This window comes from Dipteris shenzhenensis, chromosome 8 (genome assembly GCF_047967505.1).
Source record: "Dipteris shenzhenensis isolate YYH24624 ecotype China chromosome 8, Dip_SZ_1.0, whole genome shotgun sequence".
Classification (NCBI taxonomy): Eukaryota; Viridiplantae; Streptophyta; class Polypodiopsida; order Gleicheniales; family Dipteridaceae; genus Dipteris; species Dipteris shenzhenensis.
This window is the reverse complement of record NC_141603.1, coordinates 3,758,206-3,777,401: the sequence shown is the minus strand read 5'-3', so window position 1 is coordinate 3,777,401 and position 19,196 is coordinate 3,758,206. Positions and strand designations below refer to the sequence as shown.

General features: G+C 45.4%; 1 protein-coding gene across 1 annotated transcript; it reads left to right on the top strand.

Annotated features, from left to right (window-relative positions):
- Positions 1 to 1,989: 1,989 nt before the first annotated feature.
- On the top strand, positions 1,990 to 18,601 carry EMB3147 (Acyl-carrier-protein S-malonyltransferase). Its single transcript, XM_087378106.1, has 10 exons — positions 1,990 to 2,782; positions 13,205 to 13,290; positions 13,419 to 13,485; positions 13,622 to 13,764; positions 14,056 to 14,104; positions 14,253 to 14,390; positions 14,503 to 14,583; positions 14,734 to 14,910; positions 18,163 to 18,249; positions 18,364 to 18,601. Exons 1-10 carry the CDS (start codon positions 2,510 to 2,512, stop codon positions 18,424 to 18,426), a joined length of 1,164 nt encoding a protein of 387 aa, XP_087234232.1. The 5' UTR covers positions 1,990 to 2,509; the 3' UTR covers positions 18,427 to 18,601.
- The last annotated feature ends 595 nt before the right edge of the window (positions 18,602 to 19,196 follow it).

The window sequence follows — 19,196 nt, the reverse complement described above, 5'->3', positions numbered from 1 at the left end:
ATTTTGTAGGGCTAAAGACATGATTTTACGGTGTAGTTGGAAAATGAAGATAATATTCGGATAGAGGGCAAGAGTGCATAATATTCGGATAGAGGGCAAGGGTACAGGAGGATGAATTAACAATGGTGAGCCAATTAGGGTACAATCAATAGATGTATATGGATATAATCTATTCGGTTTGGGTCTTGCTACTACCGAGGAAGACTAGTGGAGGTTTCATATTTGATTGGATAAGTGGAGGTATCCCATGATTGTTGTGTGGATTGAGAATCCATCATATTAGCTTGTAGGGAATTGAGATGCTAGAACTCCCCAAATGCTTGAGATGGTATGTAAGAGTCCATTAGTTCTAGGTTCCTGAGAACAACGAACCATAAGGAGAACCAAAGGATGGTGCAAACTGTAAATGGCATCCCAAGTTTCTTGAATAGCAACTTCAATTACAATGTACCTGAAGATTGGTGGACTCTGATGTGGAGTAACATAATAGTTCTACAAGAGTAGCAAGATCAAGAGGTTGCAAAAGAGGGGATTATTGTGACAAATCGTCAAAGGAATTGATAGTTGCAAAGGAGAAGTTACAAAAGGGGAATTATTGCCAAATCGTGGGGTTGTTTCAATCAAGCAAGACTTTGTAGGAGTTATGATTGCAATGTTCCTAAAGAAATGCTAGGATCATCCTAATGTGATGGCCCTATCTGATGTTGTTTTATAGTGCATGCTGCCAGAAGCACAGGTTCAGCTCACACAAGTGCAACCTCGTTCACGTAGACATAACTACAAGAACACCATTGTAAACATATGGAGGATTATGAGAAGAAGGGACGTACACTCATGAGAATAATGAGGAGAAGGGGCAAATGGGTGAAAGAGCTGCTCATGCTGCCAAAATTACATGTGAGTTCAAATAGAAAATATAACTTTAGGATCTTGCCACACAAAACGAGTGTCATCGTTCTCAATGATGTTCACGCAGGTAGCAACCAAAGGTAATGAACAACTAGAAAAAAGGGTGTTGCAAACCTTGCAAAATAGCAAATGAGTGCTTGGTTATACAAGAATGCAGACGCTCGTATGTCAAGCGAAAGCATATAAAAAAGCTACAATTGTAGTAGAGCTTGGTCATAGAAGAGCTTGGTTGTAGCATGTGTGTGAGCGGGAGGATGCATGATGGGACCATTGGGTGGTGCCCATCCTTTGAGCTGGCGATTGTGGTTGGGAAAATGAAGAGCATTCATGTGCAGCCTTGGGGCGTTAAACAAAAAAGACTTGGGCTTGCAACCTAGTGTTTTAACACACCTTTGCCTTGTTAATGAACAATACAAAACTATAAGAGGGGATCCCCATGCCAGGTAGTAGGGCTGGACCAGCCCTACTGGCACTAGAGAATCACATCCCCCTGAAAGAAAAATGCTCAGCTAGAATTTTAGCCTAGGATTGGACTGTTGGCTTGGAGGAGGGGATTTTGAGAATCCCAGCCCCAGCATTCGAATGTTGGACTGGTTGCGAAAGGTGCAATCACCTTCTGCACAACTGACATCCCGCAAAGCTCTTGAAAAGTGGTCGTGACTTCTCAAGCCGGTTGCAGATGGTGAAACCTGGATTATCGATTTGCATTGATGCATGCGGGGTGGGCAGCCTCCCAAGCGCCAAGCGCTACTTGAGGAGCTGCTCTAATGCCAACTATGCAAGGACCTTAACTGTTAACACACCCTTAAAAAAAATAAAAAATAAAAAGGAAATGCCGAATATATTAAAGAGATGGTAACAAAAGAGACCGGTACAAAATTTGGCCCGCGTGGCTCACCATCGGATCAGAACTATCCAGAGTATGGGCAAAGTCCTTGAGGAACGCCTTGGTAACCGCAACTAGGGCTGCGTTTCAAAAACCCACCTGCACTTTGTGCCTGAAAATATTTCCGTTACGGACTTCCCAAATTGCTAGCAGCGTTGCCGCCCCCGCCCTTACGTAAGCATGGTCGGCATTCTAGAAGAGTCCCCTCCTATGGAGAACGAGAAGAGTCCCCTCCTATGGAGAACCTGGACATGAGCCTCGAGCTGCGAATGGCAGAACTATACAAACACACCCTTGTTAATGAACAATACAAAACTATAATGCCAACTACCCGAGGACACCTTACAACATGATGATGTGGGAAGCTCCGTCGTCTCTTCTTTGGACCTTCCGCCCCCGTAGCCAGCGCGTGGTGTCTTGCATGCCCGACTTGTGGAGCTTCAATTTCAGACAACTCGCAGGTCTTTGCTACAGAGTTAGCATTTGAATCAGATCAAAGACTCTCTCTCACAGGAACCATAAGGTGGTCGTAGACTGAGTTCAGTTCTCTTCTGAGAAAGCAGTTGAGCTATTGGATCAGAGCTGTCACTGATGCGTTCTTGACAGAATTGGCCACGACCTCCATCAGCTGGGCGCGTTAGCTGCATTGTAGAGAAACAGAAACGCCTACATATAAGCAGCACGGAACGGAAAAGACGCAGCTAGGCAGAGTCTATGGCGAGCTCAGTGATGGCCGCTCTCACAGCTGCAAAGTCTTCCCCTGCCATGGAGAATTTTCTTTCCTCTGTCCCTGCGTTTCAGCCGAGACCCGTCAGCCTTTTACGCGGCCGCCTCTCCAAAGAGCACCGTCAGCAACTGTTATGGGGGCGTCAGATTCATTCAACACCTAGGGTTCGCATGAGTGTCACTGTAAACACAGATGCTTCTATTACCGACACCCGTTTTGCAGACTATAAGGCCAGCTGTGCTTTTCTTTTCCCAGGCCAGGTGGGCTGTTATCCATCATCTTTTAGCCTCTGTTGTTCATGACTTCGATGAAGTTTGAGCTCGTTGACCGTTCTTAAAAATTACAGCTTTGAATATAGCAACGGGAACTTTTCTAAGTATATTGACTAATAAAAGAAAGTGCTGCGTGATCGGCTTAAGGTGTTCTAGGCATGTTCTTGTATTGCATATGCTGTACATGCGTTGACACTAGCAACAAATACAACTAGCCGGAGCTATACTTGTGCAACATTTCTGCGGCCATTCGCGGGAAATCAATATGCTGACTAGGATGTGATGAAGGCTCCTCGGCTGCTTTTCTTGGTTTTATGTTTAGCGACTACGATCCATGAACCTAAATACCAACGATTATTTGTGAGCGTTAACAGGCAGAGCCACTAGAAGTCACTGGAATCACCATGCCACTCTCCATAGCCAAATCAAAGGACATGCCCTCGGTCATACAGGAGATCTTCCTATAGTGGATTGAAAATGGTAATGGCTCGTCAAGAGATTAAAAACTTGAATTGCAATTCTTTTAACACAAGGTGTTTTTCCCATTCAATTGCATTCAGTAAGATGAGGACAGGATCAAAAAAGTGCAGCAACCTGTTAGAAAAGGGGTGATAACCCACCAGATCACACACTGTCTAAGATTCTACTCTCCTTGTGAACACAAGCATGAATAAAACTACACACAGATCTGTAGTAGACAACCAGATAGGCAACCAAATGATATAGAAAATATAGTTCCAAAACTGAATACAAAAGTGTCCTCACTGATAGGCTGCGTGCTGCTTGAGAGAGAGAGAGAGAGAGAGAGTTTATTAAAGTCTGCTAAAGACTGATGGGTCTATGAGATTGAAGAAAAACCTGATACAATGAGCAAAAGGTGGAGCTGCTAAGCGAGCATCCTAACCCATGCTAGAAAACTGTGTAGACATAGTCAGTGATATCATAGTACATGTCCATCATAAACCTATGTAGCCATCTTGGCGTCATCATACTCATTTGGAGAGACAGTCTGATCCAGTACAATACAATAGGCATATAGAACATCAAGATACACCCGAGCGGACTAGGCAATGAATGCAAGAAGCTTGTAATGGATTGTTGTCTGCTATTTGGGTGAGTAACTTGTCGTGCCCTTGGCCGCTATCTAAAGTCTGACGAGCGCCACTGTAACCTTGGTTGGCTGCACCTCAGGTCTGAAGAGAGAGGAGATGTCAGTGAGTGTGATCTGTGCGTCTGTCCTCTGCTTGGTGTGTCGCGTCTTGGTCTTAGGGCCTCTGCCTCTCCTGCTAACTGTTATTGAGATAGCAACCTGCTTTGCTTGGAAGAACTCTGTGATCGTACTCTGGGATGGGCCGGGGACGGTCCCTTGCTCCTGTCTCCTCGAGCTGATGAGACAATCTCTATGCGGACCGCCTCGTGAATAAAAGCTGCTAGGCATCTCTGGTCTGGGTATAGGAGGAGTCTGGAGAGGCCCTCGAATCCGTTTCTAAAAAGGCAATGGTATCATCCACAAATCTCATAGTAGAGTGGGCAACAGAAAAGAAAGTGCTCCTCTGACTCCACCTCATGGCGCTCACACAATGTGCAGATACGACTCTCCGTGGGTATCGCCTCTGCGCACCCGCTCTCAATATGGAGTCGGTGCAATGACACATAATTGTCCAAGGGCAATCTTGAGTGAATGTGGTAGATGGATCTGGGTGTACCCTGGTGGGATGATGAAACCCTCTGTTGAAATGTGCAAGCAGTGGTCCCGGTAGAAACTGAGCTTCACAAGGAGCTCCGCTTGTGCTAGCCAGGTCCTGAATGTGTGTAGCTGTAGAAGATCCTCCCGAAGGATTGGGTTGAATTCGTTGCCCCGGAACTAGACAAATGGAGCATCAATGCTGTACTGGAAGGTGGCACCTTGCCTAAATGAAAACCCAATCTCTCAAACCACCCGCATGTGCGTGCGTCCAACATCTCTGATCACCCTGAGCTGCTAGAGAGAGAGAGAGATGATTGTATTAAAGTCCTTAGTGCTAGCCTTTGTCACGGCTGAGTCTGCCCTAAAGACCTTTGTATGAATGGATGCTCAAGTAGTGTGGTTGTGTGGATTTTATGTGTGAGAGCATATGCCTATACTATGGTCTACATCCATTGTTGGCCATTAATGGCGTCGATGGGAATCTCATAGTAGCTAGTCCCTGCTATGCTTGATGTAGTTTATGGTTTTGAACCTTATGAGTGACTATCATGAGATTGAAACTTTACTATGTGTTGTGTTTTTAGAGGATGATTTTGGGCATGTTCTTGTATTCATCTAGATATATGATTGTAATAAAGTCCGTTTGAGACCCTACAAGATCTACGGGACTAAGAAAACGATAATAGCCTTTACATCCATCTGATATAATGTCGGAAAATTCCTAAGTTTTGTATGTGCTTGACCAGCTGGTTGGCCACCCAAAATTTTGTTCAGATATGCACCTATTTTCTTGGCTGGTTGACTCAAGGACTCTCAGGCTGAGGGAATTGCTGCTGTACTGTCCCTTGTACTTTTCCGTGATATGCATGTATGCTGTACAGTGCTCTTCATTTTTCATTTTCCCTTGTTGGGCAGTTTTTACAGATTTTCGCATCCCTTTAAATTCTTTGTCTAGTCCATCAACCTTTTTTCACCTCTAGATTGTGGGAGCTGGTTGTTATTCTGCATATTATGTGCCTTTTGAACATGGATATATCTTTCCCAAGGGATTCTTGCATTTCGTACTTCTCTCATTAGATGATGACTTGTGTTCTCAGTTGGGGATACAGGGTCGGTCCTCCTTTACATGGTGTGGAGTCGGTCCTCCTTTACATGGTGTGGAGTCTAGGACACATGCTTAGAGGCATGTTTTCCAACAGCATCTCTGCTTTCCAGGAGGTGGGAGTTATAGGAGTAGATGTCACATCAACCAGTGCTACAATAAGTGGTGGATAGAGACTTATATATAGTCCCTTCACATGTCCCACCTAAAATCTCTCTAAAGGGCCTCTAAATTAGCCCATTTCCCCAGCCATCCCTTCCCATAGAATTTGCCCACAAAATTTTACATCCTGGCTGTCCAAACGGTGCAGCAAACAGCAACTATTAATCAGCCCGAAAGGAGATAGGGGTAGTCCTGGTGGACAATGCTTTCTGGCTGCCATGAATTTTCATCCTCAGGGAGACCTTGCCATTTGATAAGATACTCTATGTAGATCTTGTTTCTGAGCACATGGTCTCTGAAACCCACGATGCACTCCGGGGCATAGAGGATGTTTGCCAAGCAACCTGTGATACTGAATACCGGGTCTTAGTGGGTATGAAATGAGTCTGTTTTGTCATTCTGTCCACCACCACATAAATGCTATCCCATCCCTTCTCTGTAGAAGGCAACCCTGTGATGAAATCCATAGCGATATGAGTCCATTTGCCTTCCGGAATAGGGAGAGGCTGTAAGAGACTTGCAGGGTAGCTGGCTGTCCACCTTATTCTGTTGGCAAGGCAAGCATTCGGTGACATATTTAACCACATCCCTCCACATGCCATCCCAGATGAAACTTTGTCTGATTCTTTCATATGTCTTAGTGATACCAGCATGTCCAGCTATAGGAGATGAGTGCATTTCCTGCAAAACCAGCCGTTATACTTTGAATCTGGCTCAAGATAAATTCTGTCCTTGCAGTACAACAGCCCATTATGAAACTTAAATTCAGCATGCCCTTGGTTGGAAGGCTCCTGTAATTCCAGAAATATGGGAGTTGCCTTCGAATTCTGCATATATACTTCCTGAATTCATGAATCCAATCTTGATAGATGGTGGAAACGGCAGACAGACTGCAAGCCCACATTCTAGACAAAGCATCAACAACCACATTTTCTTTCCCTTTCCTGTACTCAATGTCAAAATCGTAACAGCCAACCTCCTCTTGTGCTTCATGGACAAATTGTGCTGCATAAGGAAGTACTGGAGTGTCCTATGATCCGTCTTAACCTTAATCCTGTTACCGTATAGGTAGTGGTGCCATTTCTCGAAAGCATGTAGTATGGCCAGCATTTCCTGATCATATATATGATAGTCCAATTCCTTGGCTGTAAATTTTCTGCCCTCGAAAGCTATAACGCCATGTTGCTGTCTCAGAACAGCCCCCAGGCATTTGCCACTTGCATCCGCCTCCACGATGAAAGGGCGTGAAAAATCAGGGCACACTAATACAGGTGCATTACTCAAGGCATGTTTGAGGTCCTCAAAACTGAGTTGTGCTTCTCCTGACCGTTTGAAAGCATCCTTTTTCAACTAGTCAGTGAGAGGGGCTGCCCTCTTGGCAAAATGTTTAATAAATCTCCTGTAGAAAGAAGCCAAACCCAAAAAGCCTCTGAGTTGGGTGGGATTTTGTGGCTGTGGCCAGTCCCTGATGCATTTTACCTTGGCTGGATCCACCCGAATTCCATCCTTGCTCACAATGTGGCCAAGATATTCAACCTCTTCCGCCACGAAAGTGCATTTGATGGCTTTAGCATAAAGCTGATGCAATCTCAAGATTTCTAGGACTTATTTGACATGTCTGATTTGTTCCTGCTTGTCCTTGTTGTAAATGAGGGTGTCATTAAAAAAAACCAGCACATATTTGTAAAGAAGAGGCTGCAAAATCTTATTCATGAGTGCCTGGAAAGTAGCCGGTGCATTGGTCAATCCAAAAGGCATAAGTTTGAACTCATAGAAACCTCTTTTTGTGCGAAAAGTTGTCTTGTGCTTATCTCCTTCTGTCATTCGGATTTGATGGTAGCCTAACCTCAAATCAATCTTAGTGAAAAATTGAGCACCCTTGAGTTCTTCCAACAGGTCATCTATCCTAGGGATCAGAAACCTGTTCTTGATAGTAGCCCTATTCAAGTTTCTGTAGTCAATGCACATGCGGTATGAACCGTCTTTCTTCTTCACGAGGAGCACTGGGGATGCAAAATGAGAAGTGCTAAGAGAGAGAAAATTCTTCTCAAGCAATTCTCGCACATGTGTGGCCACTTCTTCTTGTTCTACATTCAAGAGACGGGACGGAGCCTTATTAATTGGCTTGCTACCAGGCTCAAGCACTATGGCATGATCAACATCTCTTCGTGGAGGCAACTGTGAAGGCATATCAGCAAACACATCTGTAAATTCTGAGAGCAATTTCTGCATATTATCATCCTCAACATGGGAAGTGCTACCCTCCTGAATTCAGTGCATAGATGGCACACTCCCTCTGGAGCTCTCTGGCTAGATGCTTCGCTAAAATGACCTGCAATTTAGGGGTTGCAATACCATGCAATGTTATAGATCTTCCCCTGTGAACAAAGCTGAGTGACAAGGCATTTGAGTCCATGCTGATTAGGATTTCAGCCAATCACAGCCTAGGACAGCATCGATTGGGCCCATTATCCAATGCCAAGAGATCACCTGCAAATTCATAATCATCCAAGAACTTGATCCTTGCATCTTGGCAGCTATATCTGCTAATCATGTGCTGTCCATTTGCCACCTCGGTCCTCAACTCTCAGCCCCCGATCGATTTCGGTAGCAATCAGTGCCACCTTCTGTAAGGTTCTGATATTAATAAAATTATGAGTGCTACCGCTGTCCACCAACACGGTAACAGGCCTGCCATTAATGATCCCTTGCAATCTGATAGTTTCAGCACTTTTGGCACCCAACAAGGCATGAATAGAGATGGTATAAAGTGTTGGCTGGGTATCCCAATAAATTTTTTCTTCGTCCACAAGAGCATTTCCACGAGAATCCTCATGTGCATGAAAATCCCTAGCAACCTGATGCTCCATAAGAAAAGACGTAGGCCTACGACCTCGCATGCCACGAGTGGGATGAATGTCTAGTGATGACATCATGAATACCATGACCAGTTGCACCACCCGGATCAAAAGGGAAATCAATCCCCTTCATGCCTCATCCGCATCATGTGATCTTGTGTCTGATCATGAGAGGCATTGACTGAATCTGTGGCATCAACCAATTCCTCATCATCAGAGATTTCAACGATCATACTGAGTTTGGCTGAACCAGTTTTCCGCATCTTGCAAACATCCCAATGCTCAAGCATCCATTTCCCGCCACACTTAAAGCATAAGTTTGCCTTTTTTCTACTGTCCATTATGGCCCTGGTATACTGCTTAATTTCTGATTTTTCATTTCCAGCAGTACGTTTAGTTCCCGGCTTGGCATATGATGGTCTGTATGGCATGGCATAGGGCATTTTACTACTTGAAACAGTTGGAAACCTTGGAAAGGGCGCTGCTGCAAATTTTTTGTCATGCGAGTCACCCATCTTAGGCTTCTTCTCAGCCTCACATGCAGCACCATGTATGCTGCCCGTTCCACTCTTATACTTGCTGGAATATTCGGCTCAAATACCTTTGCCAGCTGGGCTGCCCTCTCAATAGTTTGAGTTATGCGCCTTCACATCTGCAGCTAGAGAAGGACTTAACCCGTGGATGAAATGCAGCAGCTTCCCCTTTTTAGATACGTCCTGCACAAACAGGGAAAGCCTCCCGAAGCCTGAGGATTAATAAAAGCTTCCAAGAGGCCCCATACGATCAGCTTGTCCACAAGGGCTCTGCTCTGCAATAATGCCCGATCTCCTCTAGACTGGGGAAGAATGTTGCCTGCTGCAAAGCCACCTGAACTCTAGTGTTGTGTGTGCCAACCCATAGAATGTTATGGACTAGTTGCTAAAGATTTCCCATGCATCCTTTGTGAAAGCAGTAGTAGTATACAACGTACCAGGAGGTAGCCAAGTGGTCTTAAAGATCTTGTAAGTTATGTCAAGGACCATGATTGTTTGCCTTAGGCAAATATCGAATCTGACCGTACTGGTCTGTGACAAGGCATATAATTCAGCCAAGTATTGATCCAAGACGAGTGGGGATACGAATGTGGTGATCATCAATTATTTGAAGGGTGTCTCTAAGGCGGATCCCTCACCATGTGTGGGCATAGTCCTGCATATGCATACCTGTAAAAATGATGCGCTCCTCATCAGACTTGGGGTAGAAGCGGAAATAGTCTTCCAGCTTCGTGAGCCACTCCTTTTGTTTACGTTTTGTTTTTCATAAAAGTTTTTATTTATCTCTTTTTTCTTCTCTTTAATTTTCTCTTTTATATTCTTTATAGATTTTTTATCTTTAGAACAACAAAAAATCTAAATTTGTATGATTGGACTTATTCTAGTCTTACAAAGGTATATATATATTCCAGCTTCGTGAGCCACTCCTCCAACTCATTGGGAGTGCGAGTGTCCCCTTTAAACTTATGCACCGAGAGCTTATCCTTCACATCCTTGGCTGCATACGGCATATAGTATCCACCAGAATGTCGGGCATCCTCACGCTTAAGGCTCACATACCGAGGAAAGGGGATCTCATCCCGCACTTCCTCAGGCAAGGCTCTGTAAGAGCGTAAGGCATCTGAGAGCATATCGTCTTTGGTCACGTGTTGCCGATTTACAGCATTCTGCTGCGTAGTAACACCACCAACCTGATGCATGGGCTGTGTCTGACTAAAGTTGTTCACTGACGGAGCATAGAAACATGCAGCCCTGGCTGAGTCTGCCTTCCAAAGGCATCCCTATGAAAAGATGGTGTGGTAAAAGCCTGAGAAGAGGGATGACCTCTTTCCCCGCTGCCTTGTAACCCAAAACCAGAATCAAGCACGCTCACGGGTGCAGTACTGAATGAATGCATACCCAAAGGTCAGCCCAGTATAGACGACCCACAGCTTGCGTAGAAGTAGGAAACTGTGAGCCAAAAGGCGGCCTCGTATCCGTAAAGAAAGTGCTTTGCGGCATATAAAAAGCATCTCCCAAATCAGTGTAATCCCCATGCTGGGGTACATGCTCATAGGCATGGCGTGCATCAGCAATAAATCCTTTGCGTGGACCCGAGAACTCATCATGGCTATCTGACTGATCCCCATGCTGGGGTGCGGGCTGCTTACCCTTATCCTGCGTTGCAATGGTAGATGTGATCTACTGACCCAATCCGTTGTCCTATCTGGGTAAGAGCGGCCTCTTGCATAGCCATGGCTGTGGTAAGCTGTTGGCTAAACTCCTGTCCCATCTGGCGGAAACCCTCGAGCATAGAGGAAAGGGCATCCGAAAACTATGTCTGTGTTGCTTGCGCTTCCCGGGATGCAAGAGAGAGAGGCTGAGTGGAAGGACCTTTGTACCAGTGGATGCAATCACTGTGGCAAGCACTTGCTCATACCGAGCAGCCTCATCATTGTAATGCAATATATCACGAGGGGCACACTTCCGTGGCATGGTGACTGGTCCTGGAGAGAGGAGCTTGAATGTAGGCAAATAGAAATGGACAGCAATTCCCTGCTGCAATGAGCACTTTAGATAGTGTGTGGAACCACGAAAAGGTCGATGGAGAGGCTTGGAAGAAAGGTTGTTGAAGAAGCTTCAAAACGGGGCCCGAATGAGCCAAAATAGGGCTGTGGAAAACCCCTTAAAGAGGCTGGAAAATTCTGAGTTTTCTTTGTTTTGTTTTTTTTTGGGGGGGGTCCCCTAAGTCACCTAGGACACTTAGGACTCCTAACCTAAAGATTGGTAAGACAGGTAGGACCACTAAAACCCCTTTGGTTAGTATAACTTAACCCCAGTAAAACTTAATTCACCCTTGATTGCTTTAACCACTAACCTAACCCTCCAGTTACCTAACCGACCTAACTAACTAAACCTAACCCAACGTAAATTAATTGAACTAGACCTAACTAACCTAGGGTTAGACTAACGTAAGAATTAATAATCATCACCTAATATTTGCATGTAGGAGCAGCAGCACACGGGCAGAAATTCGTGGCATATCTGGCAGATTGAGCGGCGCGGGGAGGTGTCTTCACTGGCACAACAAACTGGCAGCGATGCTAGTGACTGCACGGTGGAGCAGCCAGGCGGTGGGCTGAGGTGCTCTGGGTAGGCAATGGAAGGTGTGGGCGTAGCAGGAGGTGGCAACAAGGCATGGGAAGAAGGTCAGCCGACGACGGATCACGTGAGCAGATGGAGTCATGGAAGCTGACGAGATGGGTTGGAATTTGGGATGGAATTCGGGAATGGCTGTCGACGGGCCACGGGAGGAAGGTCGGTCGACGACAGGTCACATGAGCAGATGGAGTCATGGAAGGGGGGGTCGATGACATGATCACGGTAGTTGAAGGCGTCCGGTTAGATTTGAAAGGGGGGGTAGTAGGTCGATGCTGCTGGTCCTATTTTCTACCCCTCTTGCTCACGTTCATCGTTTGTTAGTAGGTCAATGCTCATGGTAGGATTTGGCGTTGTGCCCGGCTTGATGCTGACGCTCGGGAGCGCACGTAGGCTGTGGGCTAGGCAGAGTTTGGCGTCGACAGATTTGCGTTGCAGCCTGCAATTCCTCGTGGGATTGTCACTTGACGTTGAAGCTGAATCTGAACAGGGCCCTAGGAAGGAGCTCTGATACCAATGCAATGAAGGGGATAGGGGCTGAATTGGTGAAGGCTAGAGATGGCAGGAGAGCGGGAAGAGGAGAGGGGAGAAGAAAGAGGAGAGAGAGAGAGAGAGATAGGAGGGAAAGAGTGTAAGCAGCACGTAGGATGAAGGAGGTGGGAGTGATAGGATTAGATGTCACATCAAAAGGTGCTACAATGAGTGGTGGATGGAGACTTATATAGTCCCTCCACATGTCCCACCTAAAATCCCCCTAAAGGGCCTCTAAATTAGCCTATTTCCCCCCTTCATTACACCATGAGCACTATCCATCAGTTAGCAGGCCTGGAGAGGTGTTGGGTTCACTGTTCATGCCATAATTCACAGCAATGGGAGAGAGGCCAATCCTCGTCTAGCCTTTCAGGCTTGCAATTTCTGCATCATGATGCATTTGGCACGACAATGCAACTAGAAATTCAGACTCGTATCCTATCGCAAGTGGGACGGCTGCACAGGAACTAGATCATTGACTTGGATACGGTTCTCTCTGACAGGGAGGGAGCACATTGGCTCCTATGGACATTCAGTGGGATCCATGGAAGTGGTTGTGGCCCGCTTGAGTAGGGCACTCTGACAGGGTGGAGGAGGTGGCTTTCTTCTGTTACATGACCCGTATAGGTCGCCGTTTGCAGTTGGAGGTAGCAGCATGGACTCTGTTGAGGGAGCGACATTGGGTCAAGCAGGAGGTCCCCAAAGAGATCATATCCCAATTCGGATCATGCCTCTGGTCCAGCTTCAAACCCGTAGTGCCCCTGACAGTGCCGGCTGGCGAGCTTTTACACACACACACACACACACACACACACACACACACACGCACAGAGAGAGAGAGAGAGGTGTTATGAGAACTTTAGCATGTTACTCAGATTTCAGAGTTTTCACATTTTCCAGGGTGCACAAGCAGTGGGAATGGGGAAAGAAGCAGAGAAGGTGTCCGTTGCTCTTGAAATGTTTGGCAGAGCCAGTGAAATTCTTGGGTAATTTCTGTCTGGCTTTAATGGAAATTCCCCTTAGTTGTATTGTTGACCTTCAGTCTTTGTGTACTGCTGTGAATCATAGACCTTGTACTTTTGGGCTTACTGGTTGGAGATTGCTTTGGAGATAGCTATGATTTGCTGGATGTGTGTATCAATGGACCAAAAGAAAAACTGGATTCAACTGTCATTAGCCAGGTATCATAGTTTGGATCAAATAGCTGGCTAAGTTTAAAACTGAGTTGATTTTTCTGTCTTTCTATTTGTTTAATTGTCCTTTACTATCAATAATTGTGCACAACAGCTGGGATTTAACAGTGTCTCAGTTTTGCAGCCTGCAATTTATGTGGCTAGTTTGGCAGCCATTGAGGCCTTGCGTGCTGACAATGGAGGTCAAGCTATCATTGATTCTGTTGATGTAACTTGTGGGTTAAGCTTAGGAGAATATACGGCTCTTGCATTTGCGGAAGTTTTCAGGTTCTCTTCATTTGCATGTAGAAACTTCGAATTTCAGAGTGCTCTTTGGATGCTGTAAGAGTGTACTAGTACAAGACGATTTAGTATTACCACTGTTTACTCTGTTGAAATTTCCGAGTTACATCATACCCTTCAAGATATTCCTTCCATTATGCTTGACTTAAACATCTACATGTTAGGAACTTGAATTGAAGATTTGTTGAGTGCATGTTTCCTGTACTGTTGGCTTTATTTCACGGTAGTTGGCAGTGAATTAATTTGTGCTAAGGACACATGCTTTTCTCTTTTCAGCTTTGAAGATGGCCTCAAACTTGTGAAATTGAGGGGGGAAGCCATGCAGGTATACCTATGACCTCTGTGATCTTGATTGTGGTTGTATGAGAGTGACAACTGATTTTGATCTTGATTGTGGTTGTATGAGAGTGACAACTGATTTGCTGGATTATTGAGATGGATAAAATTGTCATTTGGCTTGCTTAAAAATACAGGCAGCTGCTGATTCTACAAAGGGAACAATGGCCAGTGTAGTAGGATTGGATACAGAGAAGGTTCAAGCTCTTTGTGATGCTGCGAATGCCGAAGTTAGTGAAGAGGAGAGAGTGCAAATCGCTAACTACCTTTGCACAGTATGATTTCCATAACAAATGCCCCTTAGTTGATGAGTTGTTTTCAATTGAGAATATTGTCACCTTGGCAGATTTGAGATGTAACACGCAGCAAATTTTTTTTCTTGTCCAGGGGAACTACGTAGTCTCAGGTGGAGTAAAGGGAGTGGAAGCAGTAGAAGCGAAGGCAAAGTCATTCAAAGCCCGAATGGTGGTATGATGTTCTTTATCCTACCACAATTCTGCAAACAAGATAAACTCAATGGAAAAGTGGAGATTAACACAGTTTAGCAATGGATAAAGCTGGGGAATAGGTGTTTCAGAGAGCTGAGAGCTGAGACCGGTGACATTTTCTCTCTTGCAGGTTCGCTTGGCAGTAGCAGGAGCTTTTCACACACATTTTATGGGTTCAGCTGTGCCAAAGTTGGAGGCTGCTTTGGCAGAAACTGAGTTCAAGGTTCCCAGGATCCCTGTTGTTTCTAATGTGGATGCGCAGCCTCACTCTGATCCTGCTATAATCAAGAGAATCCTTTCTCAACAAGTGAGCAAATTGGAAATTTGTTTAGGTGTTTTTTTTGAAGACATAATATCCGAGTTCTATACTGCAAGTTACTCAGGTGTTGCAGCGATTCACTATAACTTTTTGAAGTATATCTGGAAAGCTAGTGTTAAAGCCCCTTTGCAGACTGAAATGCTTAAAACTGTAAACTGGCATCATATCATCTCCCCCAGGCTTGGATTGGTGCTTTTTGTATTAAAGAAGCTTTTGGTCAACTGCTGTATTGACAATACCTTTCCTTAAGCGTTGTAGTTTGATGTGGCATGCAAAACAAAAGAGGCTATAGGTTAGCTCAATTATGGTGCTGTGAAACATTCTCAGATACGAATTGTGATGATCTACACACTGAAGCCTGAACTATAGAAGCATGTGAAACGTGTCTTGTATGTTTTTCGGATCTTTACAAAATTTCCTTAGTGTTGGGATTTGTGCAATAAATTAGGAAAGTCGAGAATGTCACTAGTTTCAACATTTGATTAGTATACTCTGAGATAGGTGACTTTTTCGTGTGGTACTCTTAAAAGATTTGCTGGTGCAACTGCTTATGTGGTTTGAAGAGCCGTGCCCCTACTGAATTGCTTTCTTTTCCACAAATTGGTCGAATGCTGCTCCTATTCCCTCCTTGATACTTTTCTTCCTTGTGAAGATCTGCACCCAAGGAGGTGACTGCTTAACTGTCAGGATTCCCAAAATGGTGGCTCTTTTACAGGGCTTGGAAGCCCCTCAAGCTGGCTGACAAGACAGTCTGTCTGCTGACCCAGTTTGGCCTACCCTGGTTAGTGTAAACCCGACTCAACCCTGTACTTCCGACCTGCTTACTGGCCGGCCTGTTCCAGGCTGACCAGGTGCACCTATTGCCCTTTGATGGGCCTGTTGCTGGCCTCTTCTGCAGCCCATTCTAGCAACGCCTACTCCCTTGGCTAGTTTCTTCACGCAGCGAAAACTGAGCCAAACAATCTCACAGATGGCTTCACCAGAGATCTCAAAACATGCAGCAGTGAAGCTCTATGGTGAGCACAAACTCTGCTCCTACTTCTGTCGTTGCACTCCTTTGGTTGTGTGCTCTTCCGTGAGCTTCAGTGACGTTTCGTAGTGCGCATTCCTTGGACAGCATGCTCTCGCAGACATGTGCTCTTCTACTAAGACCTGCTCCCAAGATGTAAAGGCCGCTTTCAGTGAGAGCTATGTGTGAGAATTTCTGCTGCTACACTCGTCCACTCCTCTGCTGTCCAGTAGATCCTTGATGTGCACACGGGAGTACGGTGAAATGCCCAGAGACTGAACTACTCTCTGCCCCCCACAATGACACCTTTTATAGGGGGCTGGGAAGCCTCCAGTCTGTAACCAGACCGACCAGCTAACCAATCTTCCACAGACCAGCCGACTTGGTTTGTGGCTCTGCCAACCTGTTCATGCCTATATAAAGCTCTTTTCTGCAGCCTCTGTGATGCTGGCTCCTGCTCCAGCTCTGCTGCAGCCAACTGTCCATCTCTTGCAACCGCAACAGCCTGTCTTCTACTATGCCTCCTTTGTGTACTGCCTTTGCCAGCCTCTTCTGCAGCAGCCTACCGCCATGTCTGTCTCTGGCAGTTCCTGCACAGTCCTGCAAAAAGCAGCCACACATGTTTTCCTGTGTTCCAGGCCCTGCAGATCCTCTGTACTGTTTCTGTACTGTTTGCTGTACCAGCCTACAAATCAGCACTTTTCTGAGAGCTCCTGCCCTCCTCTAACAGTGAACTATTTGCCGGTCTACATGGCAGCCTACAGTGCTGCCCACGTGGCTATCTTGTGGGTGATTCCCTCCACCTATATCTACCGATGCGGCATCCATACCTGATGCCCCCAATCCTATCTTGATACCATATCCCTCCTCATCTGGGGGCTTACAAGTGGGACAAAAGGATCCTAATATCCAACACTGCCAGCCACCCTGCTAATCCCCAACACTGCCAGCCCCTCTGCACAGTATCCCCCTCGTCCATCCTCATGGTGAACAATGGGCTCTAGAGGTTAGAGGATTCTCATAGAGTTATTCATCTCATACAGGTCCTTCATGATGTCCCATGCTTGTTTGACTGTATCCATCAACTGAGTGTGCAGAATCACCACATCTGCCATTGTTCCAATAATCATTGATGGTGCCTCAGTATGGTTCTCCTTCCACCCTTCTTCCTCATCTGGATCTGCAGGGTATGCTACCTTTCCCGTTGCCTCCACTGTGGGATGGGGTTTCAGCTCCCCTCCTATTGTCATGTTCAACACTTCCTTGCCACAATGTGGCTCCATATCTTCACTTTCCAAAGCAGGTACTTGCTTCCTCCCAGTTGCCTGCATCTCCAAAATTTTGACTAGAGCCATTGGAATGAAGATTCTGGAATGGACACTACATTATGCAACGGATACAAACCTTGTATTCCATACTTGCACACGTACCTGAATCTGGGCGACCCTTCACTCAAGAGGTATTTGTCCTTCAGATGTTGAGTAAAGATTGAATTTTGCAAACTGATTTGAGGTCACCTTCCTTTCAGGCAAAGCTCTCACCACCTTTGGGCAGAACACACTTGTGAGTCTCGCTTGGGGCTCTATTATCATGTTAGAAAATAAAGAGCAGCTTGCTTTAGCCAAATCCTTGCGGAGGCAGTGTTGTCTTTGGGTTCACACAATGCAAACAAATCACACTCCATCTTACATCGTTTTTGCAAGGCTTGTTCTGCGAGTGTCTTTTACATTCTTAGGGGTCAAGGAATCCATTGGTTGTGTAGTCCTCCGCACTGGTTGCTGGTATCTAGTCTGCAAGGCAGCTAGTTTCTCCCCTTTCTTACTAGCACCTTTTTCATAGAACATAAATCAACTCTCTCTCTCTCTCTCTCTCTCTCTCTCTGCTGCCCTCCCCCCCCCCGCGCCTCCCCCCTCTCCCCCCCCCCAAACCCATTCCCTTATCTCTTATTCCCATTCCTTCTTTTTGGGGGGGGGGGGGAGAGAGAGAGAGAGAGAGACTCTGGGCACATCCGAATATCTCAAGATGCTCAGATGCTGCCATCCGTGAATGGGACTTTGTGTGAACTGGGCTAGGATCTCTATAGAGAGATTGTAAGAAGGGTCTGAATCTTTGGAGAGCTAGAAGCTGGTTTAATATGTCTGTTTATGTCCGTTTCCATATGAGCTAGCTTTAAGAAGTGCAGGTTTGGTAATGTTCAAACTTCTCTGTAACACTTATTTTGTTCCCTGCAGGTTACCTCTCCCGTCCAATGGGAAAGCACTTTAAAGACACTTCTTGGAAAAGGGCTTAAGAACAGCTATGAGCTAGGGCCTGGGAAGGTATTGGGAGTTGTATGATTGATTATTTCAAGTAGGCTACATGTTTTGTGTGGTGTGCGGTTCAATAACTCCATATTTTCCTGGTTATGTTCTAACTCATGCACAATTGTGCAGGTGATTGCTGGTCTTCTTAAGCGAATTGATAAGTCTGCTTCCATTGCAAATGTGTCTGTGTAACTTTAGGAGCATGCAGAGTCTGTGCTGGAAGATTTGAACAGGGATATTTTCTGAAGGAGCCTTCCTTCTTCTTTAGTTGCCTAGCTCTTAAGTATTTGTAACCCCTAGTGTCATAGGATGAGAAAATTTTGTTAAATCCCCCGCCCCCATCCCAATAAAACAAATAGAATTTCTTTATTTGCCATGTCGGTGGACTGTTTTTACAAATCATGTTTTAGCTTCTTAAACGAATTCATAGTCTGCTGCAATTGCGAAGGTGTTTGTACTTTCAGGAGCATGGGAAGATTTGAGCAGTGACAATTTCTGGAGGAGCATTCTTCTTTAATTTGAGAGGAAGTTGTTACCCCTAGTCTGTTGCATGCCTGCCTATGGATATAGCAGCAGTTCAAAGGGTTAACCTATTCCGGAATCTCCAGACCCATACCTATTTTTGTAAATGCCTGCCTGTGGATTCGGCAGCAGTTCAAAGGGTTAACCTATTCCGGAATCTCCAAATCCATGCCTATTTTGTGCTCCGGGAGCAGTTACAAAGGGTTAACCTATTCTGGAATCTCCAGATCACACCTATTTTCGGCTCCTCCAAGCTTTTCGTTGTTTACATGGGATAGATGCGCTAAGAGATTGTATTGAGCATTGATATGCTCCCTAACATGTGTTAATGCATGGACTTGCATGTTTATCTTACATACATTTCAATTGAAAGTACACACTGCTGTGCAGTAAGGTGCTACAAGAGACTAATTTAATAAATTAGATTCAAGTGGACAAGC

What these genes read in the sequence shown, in the direction of transcription:
- EMB3147 (XM_087378106.1), top strand. Translation starts at nt 2,510, where the DNA reads ATGGCGAGCTCAGTGATGGCCGCTCTCACAGCTGCAAAGTCTTCCCCT. An exon ending in TGAGGGGGGAAGCCATGCAG is followed by an intron (nt 14,105 to 14,252) that starts GTATACCTATGA and finishes TTAAAAATACAG; the next exon opens with GCAGCTGCTGATTCTACAAA. An exon ending in AGAGAATCCTTTCTCAACAA is followed by an intron (nt 14,911 to 18,162) that starts GTGAGCAAATTG and finishes TGTTCCCTGCAG; the next exon opens with GTTACCTCTCCCGTCCAATG.